This window comes from Plectropomus leopardus, chromosome 2, assembly GCF_008729295.1.
Source record: "Plectropomus leopardus isolate mb chromosome 2, YSFRI_Pleo_2.0, whole genome shotgun sequence".
Lineage (NCBI taxonomy): Eukaryota > Metazoa > Chordata > Actinopteri > Perciformes > Serranidae > Plectropomus > Plectropomus leopardus.
In genome coordinates, this window is record NC_056464.1 from 22,791,470 (window position 1) to 22,807,392 (window position 15,923).

A 15,923-nucleotide genomic window follows, 5' to 3' on the forward strand; every position below is an offset into this window, starting at 1 on the left:
AGTAATATTTTGATTTTCAGTTTATACATTCCTTATGAAAAAAAAAAATCTGACAGATCTTAACCTGAAAATAACAAAATGGCTCAGAGATAATATTGTAAAAGAGACCTCTTACCCAGTCTACTTCACATATTCTCTTTGTTAATATCTGAAACTTCTTCATCACCCTCAAGCTCTCTTTGTGATTTGTCTTTCATTTCTCCAACTGCCCCTTTTTCTTTCCTCCCTGCTTGCTTCCCGTTTTGGTCCTCTCATCTCTTCTGCCAGGTATTTCGAGGTGATTTCGTCCAACAGAAAGAACTCTGTGTTCCTGCGGGCAAAAGACCCAGCCATGGCTCAGTCCTGGTACAATGCCATCCAGGCTGGTGCTGCCAACCTTTTACCACGAGTGAAGGAGGAGATGAAGAGCATGCAGCTTGGCATGGAGGTCAAACATCTGGGCTGGATTACAGAGCAGGTATGCAAGAATACAGGCATACATAGTTCACACTAAAAGACCTGCTCTGCAGTATATAGCATTTTTTATGTTATATATGTTGTTTTTAGTATGTCACGGTGCCTTTTACTTTCAGGGTTATGTTTTTGTGCCTTTTTCATATCTTTCTGAGGTAAAGGCAACCTTCCAACACATAACATTTAAATTCCAAATTAAAGCATAGGTGTAGATTTTATTTTAACAAAAATTCAAGGTGCAAACTGATGCATAAAAATTCACCAGAATGTAGAAAATGAAGTGTTTGATGCTCAAAATTTTCTGATGAAGGACCCCCACTCTCCTTGTTTCATATGTCTTCTTCTGAATGTCGACACAAAACCCACGCCCTCGACCTAAAATGGATGCATCAGCAGAGAACTACTGATTCATTTGTGGTCATGTAGCAACTAGACATATCACCATACCAGACATTTAGTAGTCAACACCAATAGAAGTGAAATTCCATGAATCTCAATATCCAATTTGATGTCACGGTAAATAAAAAACAACAACAAAAAAAAACAACAACAAAGAAACAAAACATAAATCCAATGTACTTAAACAAGTACTCCTTATAAAAAACATTAAAATTTAATTTAAATCACCCTGTAAATATCTGATGATCTGTCTTAAATACATGAGATTTTGTGGGTGAGGACACATATATTAATATATGGCCTTACATAGTTTTTCCTTTGTTGTTATTGTTCAGCGCTGGTACATTTAACGTGTGGTCTCTGTTGTAGGCTATTTGTCCCGCCCCTCGTCCACTATCAGAGGACAGCTGGGTAAAAAGTTATGTTGACAAGCGCTGGGTTTTACCCAAAGTTTAATATTTTTCAACTCCCGGCACATACAGCAGCACTCAGCACAGAATCCACGCACAACACTTCATTATGCTGTTTGTATCATAGTGTAAATACGCAGCACTCTCATTGCAAAGAATAAGCAAAATACTGGATCCCAGATTGAGACCTGCAGCCTACTGATGTCCATAGGTGTTATTGTCATAAATGTGCAATGCTTGGTAAACATAGAGCACCATATGAGTGAGTTTGAATGATTTCTTCAACTCTTCTACAAATGTCCAGATGACCCAGGGTCCAGAGAAACCAGTGCTGGCCGTGTTGACTGACAAAGACCTGCTCCTGTATCCCTGCCTGCCTGAAAGCAAAGATAGCCTCAGCAGCCCGATCAAGAGTCACCCGCTCATTGCCACCAGGTTCAAACACACAAATGTCTGCATATTTACACATAGACCACATACAGCACTCAGTGTTTATTACAACACGTAGCACATTTGGCATTTTAATTAACTTTGTCCTCCACCCAGAGCAGTCCAGTTTTGAGTTAACAGACCTTCCCTTGGCTTGTTTTGGTCCAGTCCAAGAGCACACGCTCACTCTTTCCATAACTGGACATTTGGACATTTTGCCTCCATAACGTCACATTCATTTGGAAAACATTAGTGGAGCCAGAGCCTATGACTCATGTGTTTTTTTCTTCCCTTCCTATTCTCCTGTGCACTTCACATCTCTCTGTTCACATCTGTACCACACAAACCTGCATACTCCTTCATTTGCTCCTCTGGGTCATCCTTTTCAATAAATCTTAATTACACCCTTTCTTATCCTCGTTCTTCTTACACTTTCTTCTCTCCCTCTTTAGACTGGTCCACTCTGGCCCAGGAAAAAGTTCTCCTCTCCTGGACTCTGATCTCTCATTTGGCCTGCGCTCGGGCACTAAGCAAGGCGTGGAGACGCATGTGTTCAGGGTAGATTCTGCCAAGGAGCTGTCCACCTGGACTCATCTGCTGGTGGAGGGTTGCCATAATGCTGCTGAGCTCATCAAGGAGGTCACCACGGGTACGGATTCAGAGATCTGTTTGACTCCCAGTTCTGTCTTCATTCTTGCAACACAGTTCCTCCACCTACGAGAAGAAAAATTCAAATTTTGTTCTGAATGACGCAACCAAGGTTCAAGATATGACTCCCACCCTTTGTAAGAATGAATCTTCTAATGGTGCTGCAAGTGTCTTTGTGAGAAATTCACTAAGTGTTATGGGCCACATGATGAGAGAAATATTATTTACATATAATAGTGCATAAAAAAGAATTGTGTACCAGCTATGCTAATTCATGTTGCAGTGACTGGCTGTATTTGTAGTTCAAAATAAGGGACTGGTTCTTCATAATGAGTATCAGAAACAAAAGTATTTAATTATGTTAGCATTATTTGCCTAAAATGTAAATAAATAAAAATACCTCTACCAACAGTACATCGATGATCAAAATATGAATAAAGATGGACCACAGCTACAAACACATCACTCTAAAATCGATTGACTAACACAAGACAAGCTGTTAAAAATGTGTGTTTCAGGCAGTAAAATATGTGTTTGAGAATCAAAAAAAGGGATGGCTCAACACCAATTTTTCATGTCCGCTATTGATAACGCAACCTTGAGTATCTTCCAATACTAGCCCAATATTGTCTGTTTACTTCTCTTAACAGCTAAGCTTAATACTAGTTTTTTTTTAAGAATGCACTTTGCTTAACCCAGCCATCTAAAAAACACCATTCTCAAAGCACTGAAAATATATTCTACTCCCCTAAAGGAAGAATTGCATACAGCATCCCACAACATGACTCAGTTATGCAATACTGCTGCCTTTTTATTCAAACTTTTTCTCGCACAAAAACTTTTAGCAGATTTTTGATTGGTCAGCACCATTCAAACATTTAGTGAAATGTAAAGTGTAACTTTTTGCAAAAGTTTAAATCTGACTATTTAGAATAACAAGGAAATTTAACACTTAATGTTGCCTTTTCCTTGAAATATTGACCATCGCTTAAATAACAATAACTTAACATACACATAATGGCATCCCCAATTTAAATTGTACAGTGGAACAGTATTTTAGACTTGGCTTTTTAAGGCATACACCTAATATCAAGTCAGCTACAGCGAAGAAGAAAAAATATATCTAAGGGTAGACAGTGGAAGCTCTATGTAATCTGCCGAGCCAACTAATTTACAGCATGTCAGCAAAGTTTAGTTAAGCATTAAGGTGACACTTTATGCTGCTGGATTATATCACACTGCTGGAGCACAAGACGTAGCTTTTATTCAACAAAGACACACAAACATCTCAGTACATAATAGAGACTTCACAAAGCAGGATTAGGAATGACAATATATTGTTTCTTGCCCAGTGAATTAGGGACTGTTGTATTCAGCAAAATGTCCTCACCATTTGATAATTTATAAAGAGCTTAAGAGGAGACAAAACATTTTCTTGTTTCAGGTACAGCCTTGTCTTAGAAGCCCATGTCTGCGCTGAAAGGCAGTAGATCTCTGTTTACCTCCATGATCCACATTCTGCATTTTAGTTATCAAAGTTTCTTCTGGAAATTTATTAATCCTGCTTTGTGAGACAGACGCCTGATCAGTGGTGTAGTTATGCTGTTACATTGCCCTCTGCTGCTGAAAGTAGGTGGTGCAAAAACCTTCAGCCTGAATGGTCTAATTTTAGTATCAGAATTAGGTTGACTGTTTCATTTATTTCAAACCTATTCTCTTTTCTAAACAATGAGCATTGTTTGGATGATATTGTTGTCCTTTTACAGCCAAGAAATCTGGGCTCTGTATTAACACTGTAACACTAAGCTCACAACAAAATGAGAATACAAGAAATATGTACTAAAAATCCAGATTTATTTGAGAATACCTTCAACTGTGTGCTGTACAATTATTATGTTCTTTTCCTTCACCTCTATATAAGCCCTGATTTTCTTTTCTACCCTGGCAGCCTGCAGTTGGAATGGGAAGGAGTGTACCCTGGGAGTCCACATTGATGAGGGTTTCACACTATTCACAGAAGAGATGGGTGTCAGGAAAAGTATTCTGCTTCAGCAGCCCTTTGAGCGCCTAAGAATGTCCTCAGATGATGGAGTTCGCATGATGTTCCTCGACTTTGGAGGCCCTGAGGCCGAGATTGTAAGTTACTGATTTCCATTGGACTTTGTCAGTATACAACATTTCTAAATAATAGCTGTCATATTGAATACCAATATGTCAAAGTTAGTTTGAATTGACAATTGGGAAATCTGTTTGTGAGTGATGGAAATCAAATGGAAAACAACATCAGAGGCAAATGTTGTAATATTGATGTCACAATGCCACTGCCATTTGGTATGTCTTCAGTGATTATAAAAGCTTCTTTGAGAAAATCTTAAAATCCCACCCAGTAACCTTTTGCTGAGCTTTCAGTCACATTTCATGGTCTTTGTGGAGCGGATGGAGATTGCTGAGATTTAATGGAGATGGCCAACTCTGAGTCACCTCTATCTGATTTAACAAATAAGCCATCGATGTGACAAATATGTTAACTCCCATTTGCTTTTGGTATGAGGTTGAATGCTCCAGAAAAAGCCATACCTGAGTCCTATTTCCAAGATCAAGAACAATTTCATGTTAAAATCACAAACACTTTGACAATATAGTGATGTTTTAACAGAATTTAAATGCTTTTTGTGTTGGTGTTTGTTCAGCAGGATGGTGTGTTTTCTGTGGTCCACAAGCTTTTATTTTTTTAGTCTTATAAGTATCAAAATAAACTCACAAAATGCCAAAGAAAATATTTGAAATATAAGTTTTGCTCTTTCATAGAATTAAGACTACAGTATTTGCACTGTGAACTCATCAAACATACTTCATTCAAACTTGACAGAAACAAAATAAAGCTCACTAAACCATGTTGGTAGTCTATCCACCGTTACAAAAAGACCCCACTCTGGTTAGGTAGAAATTAGGGATTATAACAATTAATCAACAACCAATTAATCAGTTGTTAAGAATTTAATCAAACATTTGAAATCTAATCGATTAATCTGTAGGCTACGCGGTGCTATTAAAGTAAATGCAATATGTTGTTTCTAGCTTAGATTGAGGAAAAAAGCACATTTGGTATTGTTGGAAATAAGCAAAGTTTTATGTTTTTTCAAAAAACAATTAATTTATCGATCCTTAATTTTACTAATAATCAATTTAGGAAAGTGCTTACAATTTGCAACTCGACTAGGAATAAACCATTTTTTTTTTACATTAAATTAAACCATTAAATTAGCCAAATGAAATCACAAAAATCTGCCTCGCTAAAATAACAGACAATTTACTAAACCAGTCATCGATAGCCAATATATTTGTCCAATTTCCCAATGCTATGGTTTTCAATTTTTTTTTTCAGAAATATAACTTTAACTTTGCAACTTGCAAACTCAATCGTTAATAAATAAACTTTCTTTCTCTTTCACATTTCCTGCTCTCCAAACTTTCTCTTCTTTCAGCAACTGGACCTCCATTCTTGCCCCAAGACCATAGTCTTCATCATCCACTCTTTCCTGTCTGCTAAAGTCAAGCGACTTGGCCTCCTGGCATGATGACGGCACACAATCTGGAACATCAGTGATAGGAATATTCAATAAAACACACAGCCAGAAGACTGAAACACCAGAGGATGTGGCCCAGGAAAAGATGCTGACTAACCCCTTCTTTCAGCCCTCCCAGACCTCCAGAATGATTGTCTCTGGTAAAACACGTGCTGGTCTTTTTAGGGGAAATGAAGAGAAAACTGCAACATTGATGGACCCTTTGTTGAACTTGTAGTTTTAAAGTAAAGAGAGGTTTTACAGATGGCGTGAGTCAGCAGCCACTTAAGGGATCTGACATCTGTCAAATCTGTTGCGGTGGATCATCACACTTTATGACAGCAAACTGTGTGAATGAAATGACAGCCTGCATCTTAATGTTTCTAAGCTTGAAGTCCCAATCATTTGATGTTTTTTTTTTTGTTTTTTGTTTTTTTGCCCCATTGTTCAGTTCTGTTTTGTTTCATGAATCACGGCAGGCCTTTGTAACAAGCATCTTTTCATCTTTCAATCTTTGCTTTATGTGCTGTGAGCAGTCATAACAAAAGTTATTTCACAAATGTCCTGGTTGATGTTGGACAAACTTTCTTTTTTTTTTTATAAAGGCAGCTTCAGTGGAGTGACAGAATGACTGATCACTACATGATCAATAATCTGTGCCGAACAATGTACGGAATAAAACTACATGTTTTTTATGTGGATGCTTAAGTTGCCTTTACCCTGAATTTTCATGATTTTTTTTTTTTTTTGCTGAACACAACTTCCAAATACCAAATGAAATCTATTTCTCATTGTAGCTGAACAATTTTCTTTTCCTCTCTTTCTTGGTCTGTCTTCTTCCCTGTTGAATGCGTGCTCATCCATGGCCTAACAAAGAGAAATGACTAACACAGTATATCATAAAAGGCTTTTTTTTATAACTGTGTTTTAGCTTAACCAATAAATTAGATAAAAACTTAAAATTTTCCTAACAAAAAAAGTCACTTTCCTTGAATCAGGATGGCCTTAGTCAGATGGTGCAGAGTAATTTTATATCAGCCCATGTGAAGTGCAAAACAAGAGCTGTTGTGTTGTTCGTCTCCTGACAAAGGTTGTTCCATAATTATGTATTGATGATGATAAAGTCGGCTGAAATAGTGTCAGTCCAGTTAAGCTACTTCTCCAGTGTGGTTAAGCTTTCAAGTACAGAGTTAAGCTCTTAATTAAACCACTTGTATAGTACAGTGATTTTGTCTGTACTTAATTTAATCATGAGAGGATGGTCTTCAGAAACCACTGACGGTCCATTTTCTTCACAATTTGTCAAACATTTAAATATGTTAATTTACCATATAAAAGATGTTGAGTTGTTTACATCATAAAGTGTTTGACTTTTGTCTCTTTATTATTTGTGTCGACTAAACATCCACGACTCGGGGCCTTCTCTCTGCGTCCAACACTAAACAGACTTGTATTAATATATATTTCAAAACTAAAACCTGTTTGCTTTCAAGAATAAAATGTATTGTATATTCTTATTTAAACAAAGGTGTGCCTTGCAGGGTTGTTTGTATATAAACATGTAATAAACTTTGTTAACTTTTATTGTTTACTTTGCATGTGATTTATTGATACTGTATAAATGTCACCTTATTATAAAAACTTTTTTTTTAGAAAAGTAATCAAACTTAATAAGTCACATTACTTTGTTAAATTAGTTTAAGAAGTTAAATTACTTATTCACTTTTTAACAGGGTAGCCCACATTTTAAATGTCATCTTTCCAACACTGGGCATCTCTTTGCCAAAGTGTTTGCCAAAATATTCGTGTAAAGGTCAAAGTTGTGTTTTCAGCTTGTCCTACATGTTCCACACTACTGTCACTTCTGGCCAAAAATAACGATGTAAACAGGTTTAGTGTGCCTTTAAGCCTCTAATGTGAAAGAATGCACTGTAGAGAAAGATGGGTATAGTTTTGGTTGTTTCAGTGTATCCTGAGGGATTTGTCATTATCAAATAAAAATGTGGTCAAAGAGAAGAAAATCTCAGTGGAGTCGACAACTGGCTCTCAAACACACTCAGAAATCATATTTATATTCCTTTGTGAACTTCTTTATAGCCTAACGTTTCTCAAAAGGGGTGAAATTGTGACCCTGACCACTTGTGGATAATGGATTGTCTAAAAATGTCTGTCTATCCACCTGTCCATCTATCTATACGCTGTAATAGCTCTCTCAGACCGTCTGGTAAAGTCCTTTTTTAAGTCAGCCCTAATGCACTTTTCATATCCAACTGCAAGTTTTAATGTCATATCTCATGGTCTTTAACGATCCGTTCCACTGCGCTGCTTCAGACAGCACATCTAGCCTTCGCACAGTCTTTATTTAACAGTCTCAGTTGGTGGTCTGACAGTTTTATTAAGTCCAGACAGATCTGTAGAACGGGAAGTGCAAAGATGATGATGATGAGATACTTAAGTCAGCGGGGTGTGTGATGGAGACAGTTAGGCCTGCTGCTAGCCATTGTAAAAGGAGCAAGCAAACAGTCCCCTCTTATATGCTTTTTACTGCCATGAGGCTGCGTTATCACTGAGGCGCAGATGCTGTTTGTTGCTGCGTAAAGTCTGCATGTGTTTGTGTGTGTGTGTGTGTGTGTGTGTGTGTGCATATGCTTTTCAAACACACGTGTGCAATTGCATGTGTGCCTGAACAACAAATGGAAGCTGGAGCATCTAGTAATAACAAACTGTGAGTTGTATATCAGCCTATCAAATCAGAATAGAGTGTTCACATTTGATCATATCTCCTCTCTCCTTTCTCCCTCCTCCCTTCCAGCCCCCACTCCTCTTGTTGAGATGTTTCCATGGTAACGGCAGGGAGCTCTCAGATTGGCTGCATCCCTCTCTTCGCCTGAACTATGGTTTCACTGCTGAAATTGCCAATCAGCCTCTCAGATCCGCTGGAGAGGAGGAGGAGATTGTGTGAATATATTTTGATTAACAAAAATGGAAGGGCACTTAGGACGGAGAGGAGGGGGGAGAAAATTGTCAGAAAATATGATGTTGGTAAGGGACGGGGTTGAAGAGAAAATGTTGGTCTGGATAGAATACATTCTGCAATCCCTTTCTTTCGTGTCAAAGCCTCGAGAGCAAAAACTATTACATACAAAGAGAAGGAATATTGACTCTAAATAAGACTGAACAGGCACTGTAACACTTTGAACATTATGATCTTTGCTTGAATTTCTACAATAACAACCAAGAATATTGTGTGAATGTAGAAAGAATGAAAATACTGGAGATGAGACAAATCCAAGGCCAATCGAGGTATGCACACTTCTGTTCAAAGGACTCTTGTGGTGTTATTTTGATTCTTTAGCCCAGATTTCATTACTAATTTTTTGTCAAATCAAAATTTTGTAGCATACGAAGCAGACAGTTCAGATAAATTTCCTATTTCAGCTGCATTATCAGACAACAATAAGGCATCTTTGGCAACTGTGATGAAAGTCTCTCCATAAAGAGGTATTTCACAGCTGGAAAGATGGTCTTTTCATAAAAGGCTAGGCTTTTGCTACGCGGTCTGTGCAGCAGAAAGATGCAAGATACATTTGAAATATTCACTATAAGTCCAAAGGGAAACAGAGAAAAAGGACTGAGTCATTCACCTATGCTCGAGAGGTAAAAAAACAGGATCAACATGGCGGCTGGCTGGTGACAAACAGGCCAAGAAGCAATATTGAACATGCTGCTCAGCCTTGCTCCAGAGTTTGAAAACTTTATGTACATGATGGTGGGTGTCAGAAAATATGGAAGTACACTCTGTAGTCTGAGCAACTGAGAGCTGGAGAGATGAGCAGGGAGATCTGAGCGCTGGAAAGATGGAGGGAAGTTGAGGAAAGAGGAGAGCATTCATAAATGTAAAAATCGTACTTTGGCAAGTGGTCAGCATAAAGGGCTGTAATCATAAATGGGCTTAAATGTGCCAACACACTGATATGATCCAACAGTACATTATGTCAAGAGTATATAAACAAAACATCACTGAAATACTACAAGAGGTAAATTCATGCTGTGCATTTTAGCACAGTTCGCTGCACTACAATCAAATGAACCTGATTATTATTGCACTCCAGCTTCAACATGTAGTCAATAAAATGTTTCCATAACTAAGGCTTTGCTCTCTCTATCTCTCTCTTCCAGACAAATGACATGTTTTATATCCTAAATGCTTTATGGCTTCTGTAAAAATAGTCCTATATGGGGTGCCTCAATCAGCGCTTTTTAAAACTTTAACTAATAACAATCTCACATATTTACTAGCTGTCTTTTCATTACCGATCATTTGTACTGTGTCAAATTCTTTGTTAGACTACTAAATTACAATGAGTAGTTTTTATTTAACTAGAGAGCAATCAAAGTGGATATGTCATTTTAAAATGATGAAATTAAAGTGTCCTCTTAAATAACTGCCCAGGAAGCATTCTGAGATGGCGCAGGCCCAGCATGTCCATTTGGCATCATTTTTACACTTTATTACTTCATTAGAGCTTCATCAAGCAAAGCATCACTTTTGTAAAATGAATAACTATTAGTAAAGGTGTTGTTGATCAAATTCACCAGTACAGCTATGTACTTATTGTGTTTACTGTCTCCATAATTACCTTTGTAAAGTCATCACCACACTTACCAGTATACAGTAATCACTATTATCATCAGTGCTGTCATCATTATCAATTTGAAAGCTGTGCGTCTTGTCCTGGGGTCTGACTTAATCATTACACTCTACACAGATCAGCAGGCTTTCTCTACTATACTGTGCATAATTATATCAAACATGACTGTGAATGCGAATCTCATTAAACTTAAATGGCTCGGACTCCTGGGTGCACCTGAGATCAGTGCTGGAATGTAATTCAGTACATTACAAGTACACATTTCAGGTACTTTACTTGAATATAAGCATTTTTATACTATAGACTGGTACTGCACTACATTTTAGAGGCTGCACTACACATTTTTATTGATAAAACATGGATGCTACAACTTCCCCCCGGCAGCAGTGAAAATCCATAAAATCAGTACAGTTTCAAGATTAATGTGACCAGTTTAGTATCTGTCCAAATGTCTCCCCTTCTGCTCCTGAGTTATGACATTGAGTAAGGGCCAGAGCATGTTTTTTTGCAGAAAACTGGGGCAAAGTGAAATTGACCTTTGGCCTTTTGGACATATAAAATATATTTTCATCAAAGCATTTTATCCTATTAGATATTTATGTGATACTTTGTGTTAAATACCATATGAACTCTTGAGTTATAACCAAAAACATTTTTGTGAAGTCACAGTGACCAAGACCTTTGACCCCAAAATTCTAACCAGCTTTTTAATGAGTCCAGGTGGATGTTTTTGTAAACATTTGAAGAAATTCCTTTAAGCTATTCTTGAGATATCATGAGAATGGGACAGATGCTGAAGCGTGGGCACTGACAGTACAGGCGCTGCGGCTGCAGTGGGGCCCGTACTATATAGGATTCCTTGACACCAGTGAGGCCCCACCTGACAAAGAGTGGGACTCTTGCGAAAATGTGATTATAATGGTGCATTAACAAAAAACATTAACAACTAAAGATACATTGACTCTGTTAATATATACAATCTTATAATTTCCAGCCCATCTCTATCATGGAGTGGAGCTAAAAAAGTCAGAATCAAGAAAAGTATGACAAAATGTTAGACTTATTCTTCATTTATTATAACAACTATGAAACAAAATTCAATCAAATGAATATTTTCCTATTTTCTTCGGTTTTGTGCCATGTACATATTGCTGGGTATTGAGTGCATGTTATCCAATCCTAAATCTCTATTTGATCACGTGACATGACGTCAAGTCTCCGCCAGGTGAAACGCAGAATCTGTCGAGACCCGATGGTCGAGAATGACAATACAAGCCAAGCCACCAGTTATTCAAACGCAAAAGCGGTTGCAAGGATGGACAGGAGAGGAAAGTACAGGAGGAGGAGATCGGAAAGCTCCCTAACTTTGATTCTTTTGGATTTTTTGCAAACAGTCGCCATGCTCACGGATAAAGCCCCTCGCGCTGCCATTGCAGGTGTGTCAACAAACATGCAGGTAAGGCTAACCCCAGGAGCAGGTTAGATAACGTCGGCCTAAATTATCGTCAGCAGCACCGAGATCCTGCCTGTGGCGCTGGCTGGTTGTCTGTCATAATTGTAACATTTGACTGTTGTGTTAGATGTCGATTTTAAGACAAGGCAAACGCGTGTTTTGTTGACTAAATTGTGGGCTAATCTTAAATCAGTGTCTCTACCAGGTAGATAGCCAGCCGATTAATTATTGTCGTAACCTAATAATAGGTAGACTAGTCGATGCTGGCTATTTCTAGCATTAGATAATCGTTACATATACCGTTTTTTTTATGTTGCAGGCCTAACCAGTCAGACACAGAGTCAGAAACATTCACATTGGTGAGTACAAGAGGCTTTTTAAGGGGGGGTTGGGGTATCTGCTGGGCCGCCGTGCCCCTGTTTGAAAGGTTGTTATTATTTCAGGTCCAGCACCTGTGCCATTGCGTGTGTGCGCGCGTGTGTGTGTGCGCACACGCGTGTAATTTTGTGGGTAAAATTTGTGCGTGCAGCTGTTGCTTTCCAGTTTTGGTATGGACATGGTGTTGTTTGTCGATAATTATTGCAGCTTTCTTCTGTCTTATTAACTATAATTTCTTGCCTCTGTGTTTAAGAGGAGTGCTGTTGGTTATTGTTGGTTATTGTTGAGGTTATTGTTCTAAAAATGCCCCAAAAAGTCCACGGTCATTTTATGACCTCAGTAAAATGGCAACAAGTTCAAGCCGCTCTGTCAGTGACATTATGAGGTTTTAGGTATCCCTCTGCTTCAGCTGTTTGTGCTCTGGGATGCCTACAGTAATGTCAACAAATGCACATGGTGGGATGACACCGTGTTGTTAACACAATGTGCCCACATAGTAACCTATGTGTACTATCAAGATGGTTAGGATTAGGCGACAAAGTCAGGGATGGTTAGGTTTTGGTAAAAGATACACATAATAAGGTGTAGAAAAAAATCTCTGCCATTTAGAGGGGAAGCGAACACGATGTAGCCTATACACGTTACATTTGGATGCGCCTGGTGTTGCTGCCGCTGGCGTATAATAACATCACCAGTTCTGTCTGGGCCTGTTCTCATCTGGTGCCTTCTAGCCGTGTTCCAGGTGGACTTAGTAGGTGGCTTTTGGCGTCATGCTCGGGCAGCGAAAGCACTGACAGAGCGTACTCACTTGATGAGTTTGGAATGAGAACGGACTGGAAATGGACATCTACTCTCCTCTCAGGTGCTTGTTGTTGTGTTTGAGAGCTTTGACTGTCACAGTGCTATGCATGGTTCTGATCACTTTCTCCTTCGTCTTTGTACTCTGCATATACAGTAGCCAAGGTAACCCATTCCCACTGTAAAATCCAACACATTGTTGGTACTTATGTGTGCATATCTAAGAGTATGCATATGTGTGTGTGCACGTGTGCTTTGTATCTGAGGGCCAAGGGCCCGTCATAGTAGCCTGCGCTCGGGCCCATTGGTACCAACTTGCGCCACTGGACAGATGCAAGGACAGACAACCCGAAAACCTAATACAGCAAGGCAATAACATGACAATGATAACTTTTCTTGGTTAGTGGCAGAGAACAGCAGAATGATTGCATTAAACATTATCAACAAGAGAGAGCGAGAAAGTGCAGCTGTGTATCAAACATTTCACATCAATATGTGTCTATATATCAAATTTTTTGTTATTATTACTATTTTGTATTTTTTTCTGATTGATACTTTTATTTTTTCAAAGATTTCAAAAGAAGGACTTTGGAATGATGTGTTTTTAAAAGGGCCATCAGTGTTTTTTGTTGTTGTTTTTTTAAAAAATCACGTTAATCACCGGCCAACATTTCTGTCTTTAAGAGGCTGTACCGGGCTGAGTTTCAAAGCTGAAGTGACTGATATCATCTGACACTAGAAGATCTAAGGAATCCAGTGATAACATGTCATACTGGCTTGTCAGGAAGGGGGTTGGATAACGTACCAAAGTTAGGTTAAATTTTGGCGATAGAAAAACAGCATGGCCATTTCATAGTGGTCCCTTGACCTCTGACCTCAAGATACTGAATGAATATGGGTTCTGTGGGTACCCATGAGTCTCAACTTCACAGACATGCTCACTTTATGCTAGTCCCATGCAGTTTTCTGCTGTCATTTGATTCCTAATCAAGACGATCTGGTGAGAACTGCTTTACTGTGTCGATATGGACTTCAAAACTGTTACAAAATAATAGAACTGTAAACATACCATTAATCGAGATTATTTATTAAAATGATGCCATTAATCACTGATAAAAAAAGTAAGTTTAACAGCCCCGGAGTTTATTTTTACACAAGTAACCTTTTGTAACCAAATGTATTATTTTTTGACACAAAAAACACAAACATGCATTAAAGCAGTCCACAAACGGATAATTCCAGGTAAAAACATACAGGAAAACAAAAGAAGAAAAAAAATCCATAACGTACAATTCATTAACCCACGCAGTCCAACCCTCTTGATGCTTTGCAGTTCATAGAAACTTGACAGTTACCTACACATCCACTGTCGCAGTCTGTCTTTCCGATACATGTTAATAGCAGCCCTTTTCTCGTTCTACAAGAGCGTTTATAAAAAGCAATCGACATTCTAAACCCTAAGTATTGTAAAAAGAGAAATGTCCCTGTTTAATATATAAACTGTGCAATCAGACACTAACAAATGTTTCAGCTGCTGTCTTGGCAGATAACATAAAAAGTAAGGATCTAAACACCTCCTCCAGCAATGCTCAAGGATAATGTTGCAATGGTGTAATTACTGTTACACTGTAAAGACATGTTGGCTGTATGTTACATGTACATGCAGCAGCAGGCTATAGTGAACCCCGGTTACATCACATTGTGCAGTGTGAATCACAGCAGACAGATGGCAGTAGAGTATTGAGCCAGGAGAGGTCGGCCTGGTTTTAATGCAGCATCAGAAACAGTAGGGGTCTCTGTCTCTCCATACAGGAGCATCACAAAGAGAGCACTGGTGTTCAGTGGGGGGGAAAAAGAGAGAGAGAGAGAGCATTTAAGCTTTGATTGGTCCTGACCTAATTCAGAACAGGACATCCCACAATATTCAATACTCTATTTCTTGTTTTCTTTCTCTCTCTCTGCCCTATCTTTTTTTTTCTCCCTCTTAACACAAAAGGACTAGAGAGAGGGAAGAGGGCAAGAGATTAATACTAAGGCTCGAGCTGAGCAATTCATATTCCAATTGGAGGAGCATGTTATCTATTTTCTCACACTCATTCATTGTGCTCCTCTCTTCCTGAGAGGCATTCGAATCAAAGCAGGAATTCAACAGGAATCAAACAGGACTTTCAAGGAACCGAACAATGGCGACAACATTTAGTCTAGGTTGAACGTTTCAACCTTGCACAGAAACCCAAAAGGAAACAACTGCGCAATCACTTTCACATCAACTCCTCAATAACCGTGTCAAATATGTACAGAGGGATGGGATGGGGGGGTGAGGCTAAAGCTGAGTCCTGTGTCATTGGAAAGTCATTCATCCAAGCTTAATCAATCTAGGTTGTTTGATTCAATTCAAACTGCCTCCCGGGCAGAAGAAGAGAGGAAGAGAAAGGCAGAAAATGAGAGTTGAGCTGAGCTGACTCTTTCTAACTTTGACAAGGCTTCTCTCCGTCTCTTGTCTCCTTCATTTTCCCCTCTTTTTTTTCATTCTCTCTATCTCATCCTCCTCCTAGAGGCAGGAATTATAGGTACTCATTTCATGCTAAGGCATAGCTTGGATTTCTTTTTTTTTTCAGTCACCAGTATTTTTTTTAATATTGTTATTACTACAGTATGTCTTAAAGACCAGGTTAGGGTTATTAAATATGCCAAAGCGAATTGTATTTTCGCTCAAGTAAGCTCCTTGGAAATATTC

The 15,923-nt window shown here is 38.5% G+C and overlaps 1 protein-coding gene across 1 annotated transcript in view; it reads left to right on the plus strand.

Annotated features, from left to right (window-relative positions):
• snta1 (syntrophin, alpha 1) overlaps positions 1-7,487 on the plus strand; it is a 41,697-nt gene extending 34,210 nt beyond the window's left edge. Inside the window, exons 4-8 of the mRNA XM_042510969.1 lie at positions 268-457; positions 1,567-1,697; positions 2,144-2,340; positions 4,288-4,475; positions 5,825-7,487. Coding sequence (XP_042366903.1) covers positions 268-457; positions 1,567-1,697; positions 2,144-2,340; positions 4,288-4,475; positions 5,825-5,917 — 799 coding nt within the window. The 3' untranslated portion in view covers positions 5,918-7,487. The remainder of the gene's footprint in view (positions 1-267; positions 458-1,566; positions 1,698-2,143; positions 2,341-4,287; positions 4,476-5,824) is intronic.
• Positions 7,488-15,923: the final 8,436 nt, after the last annotated feature.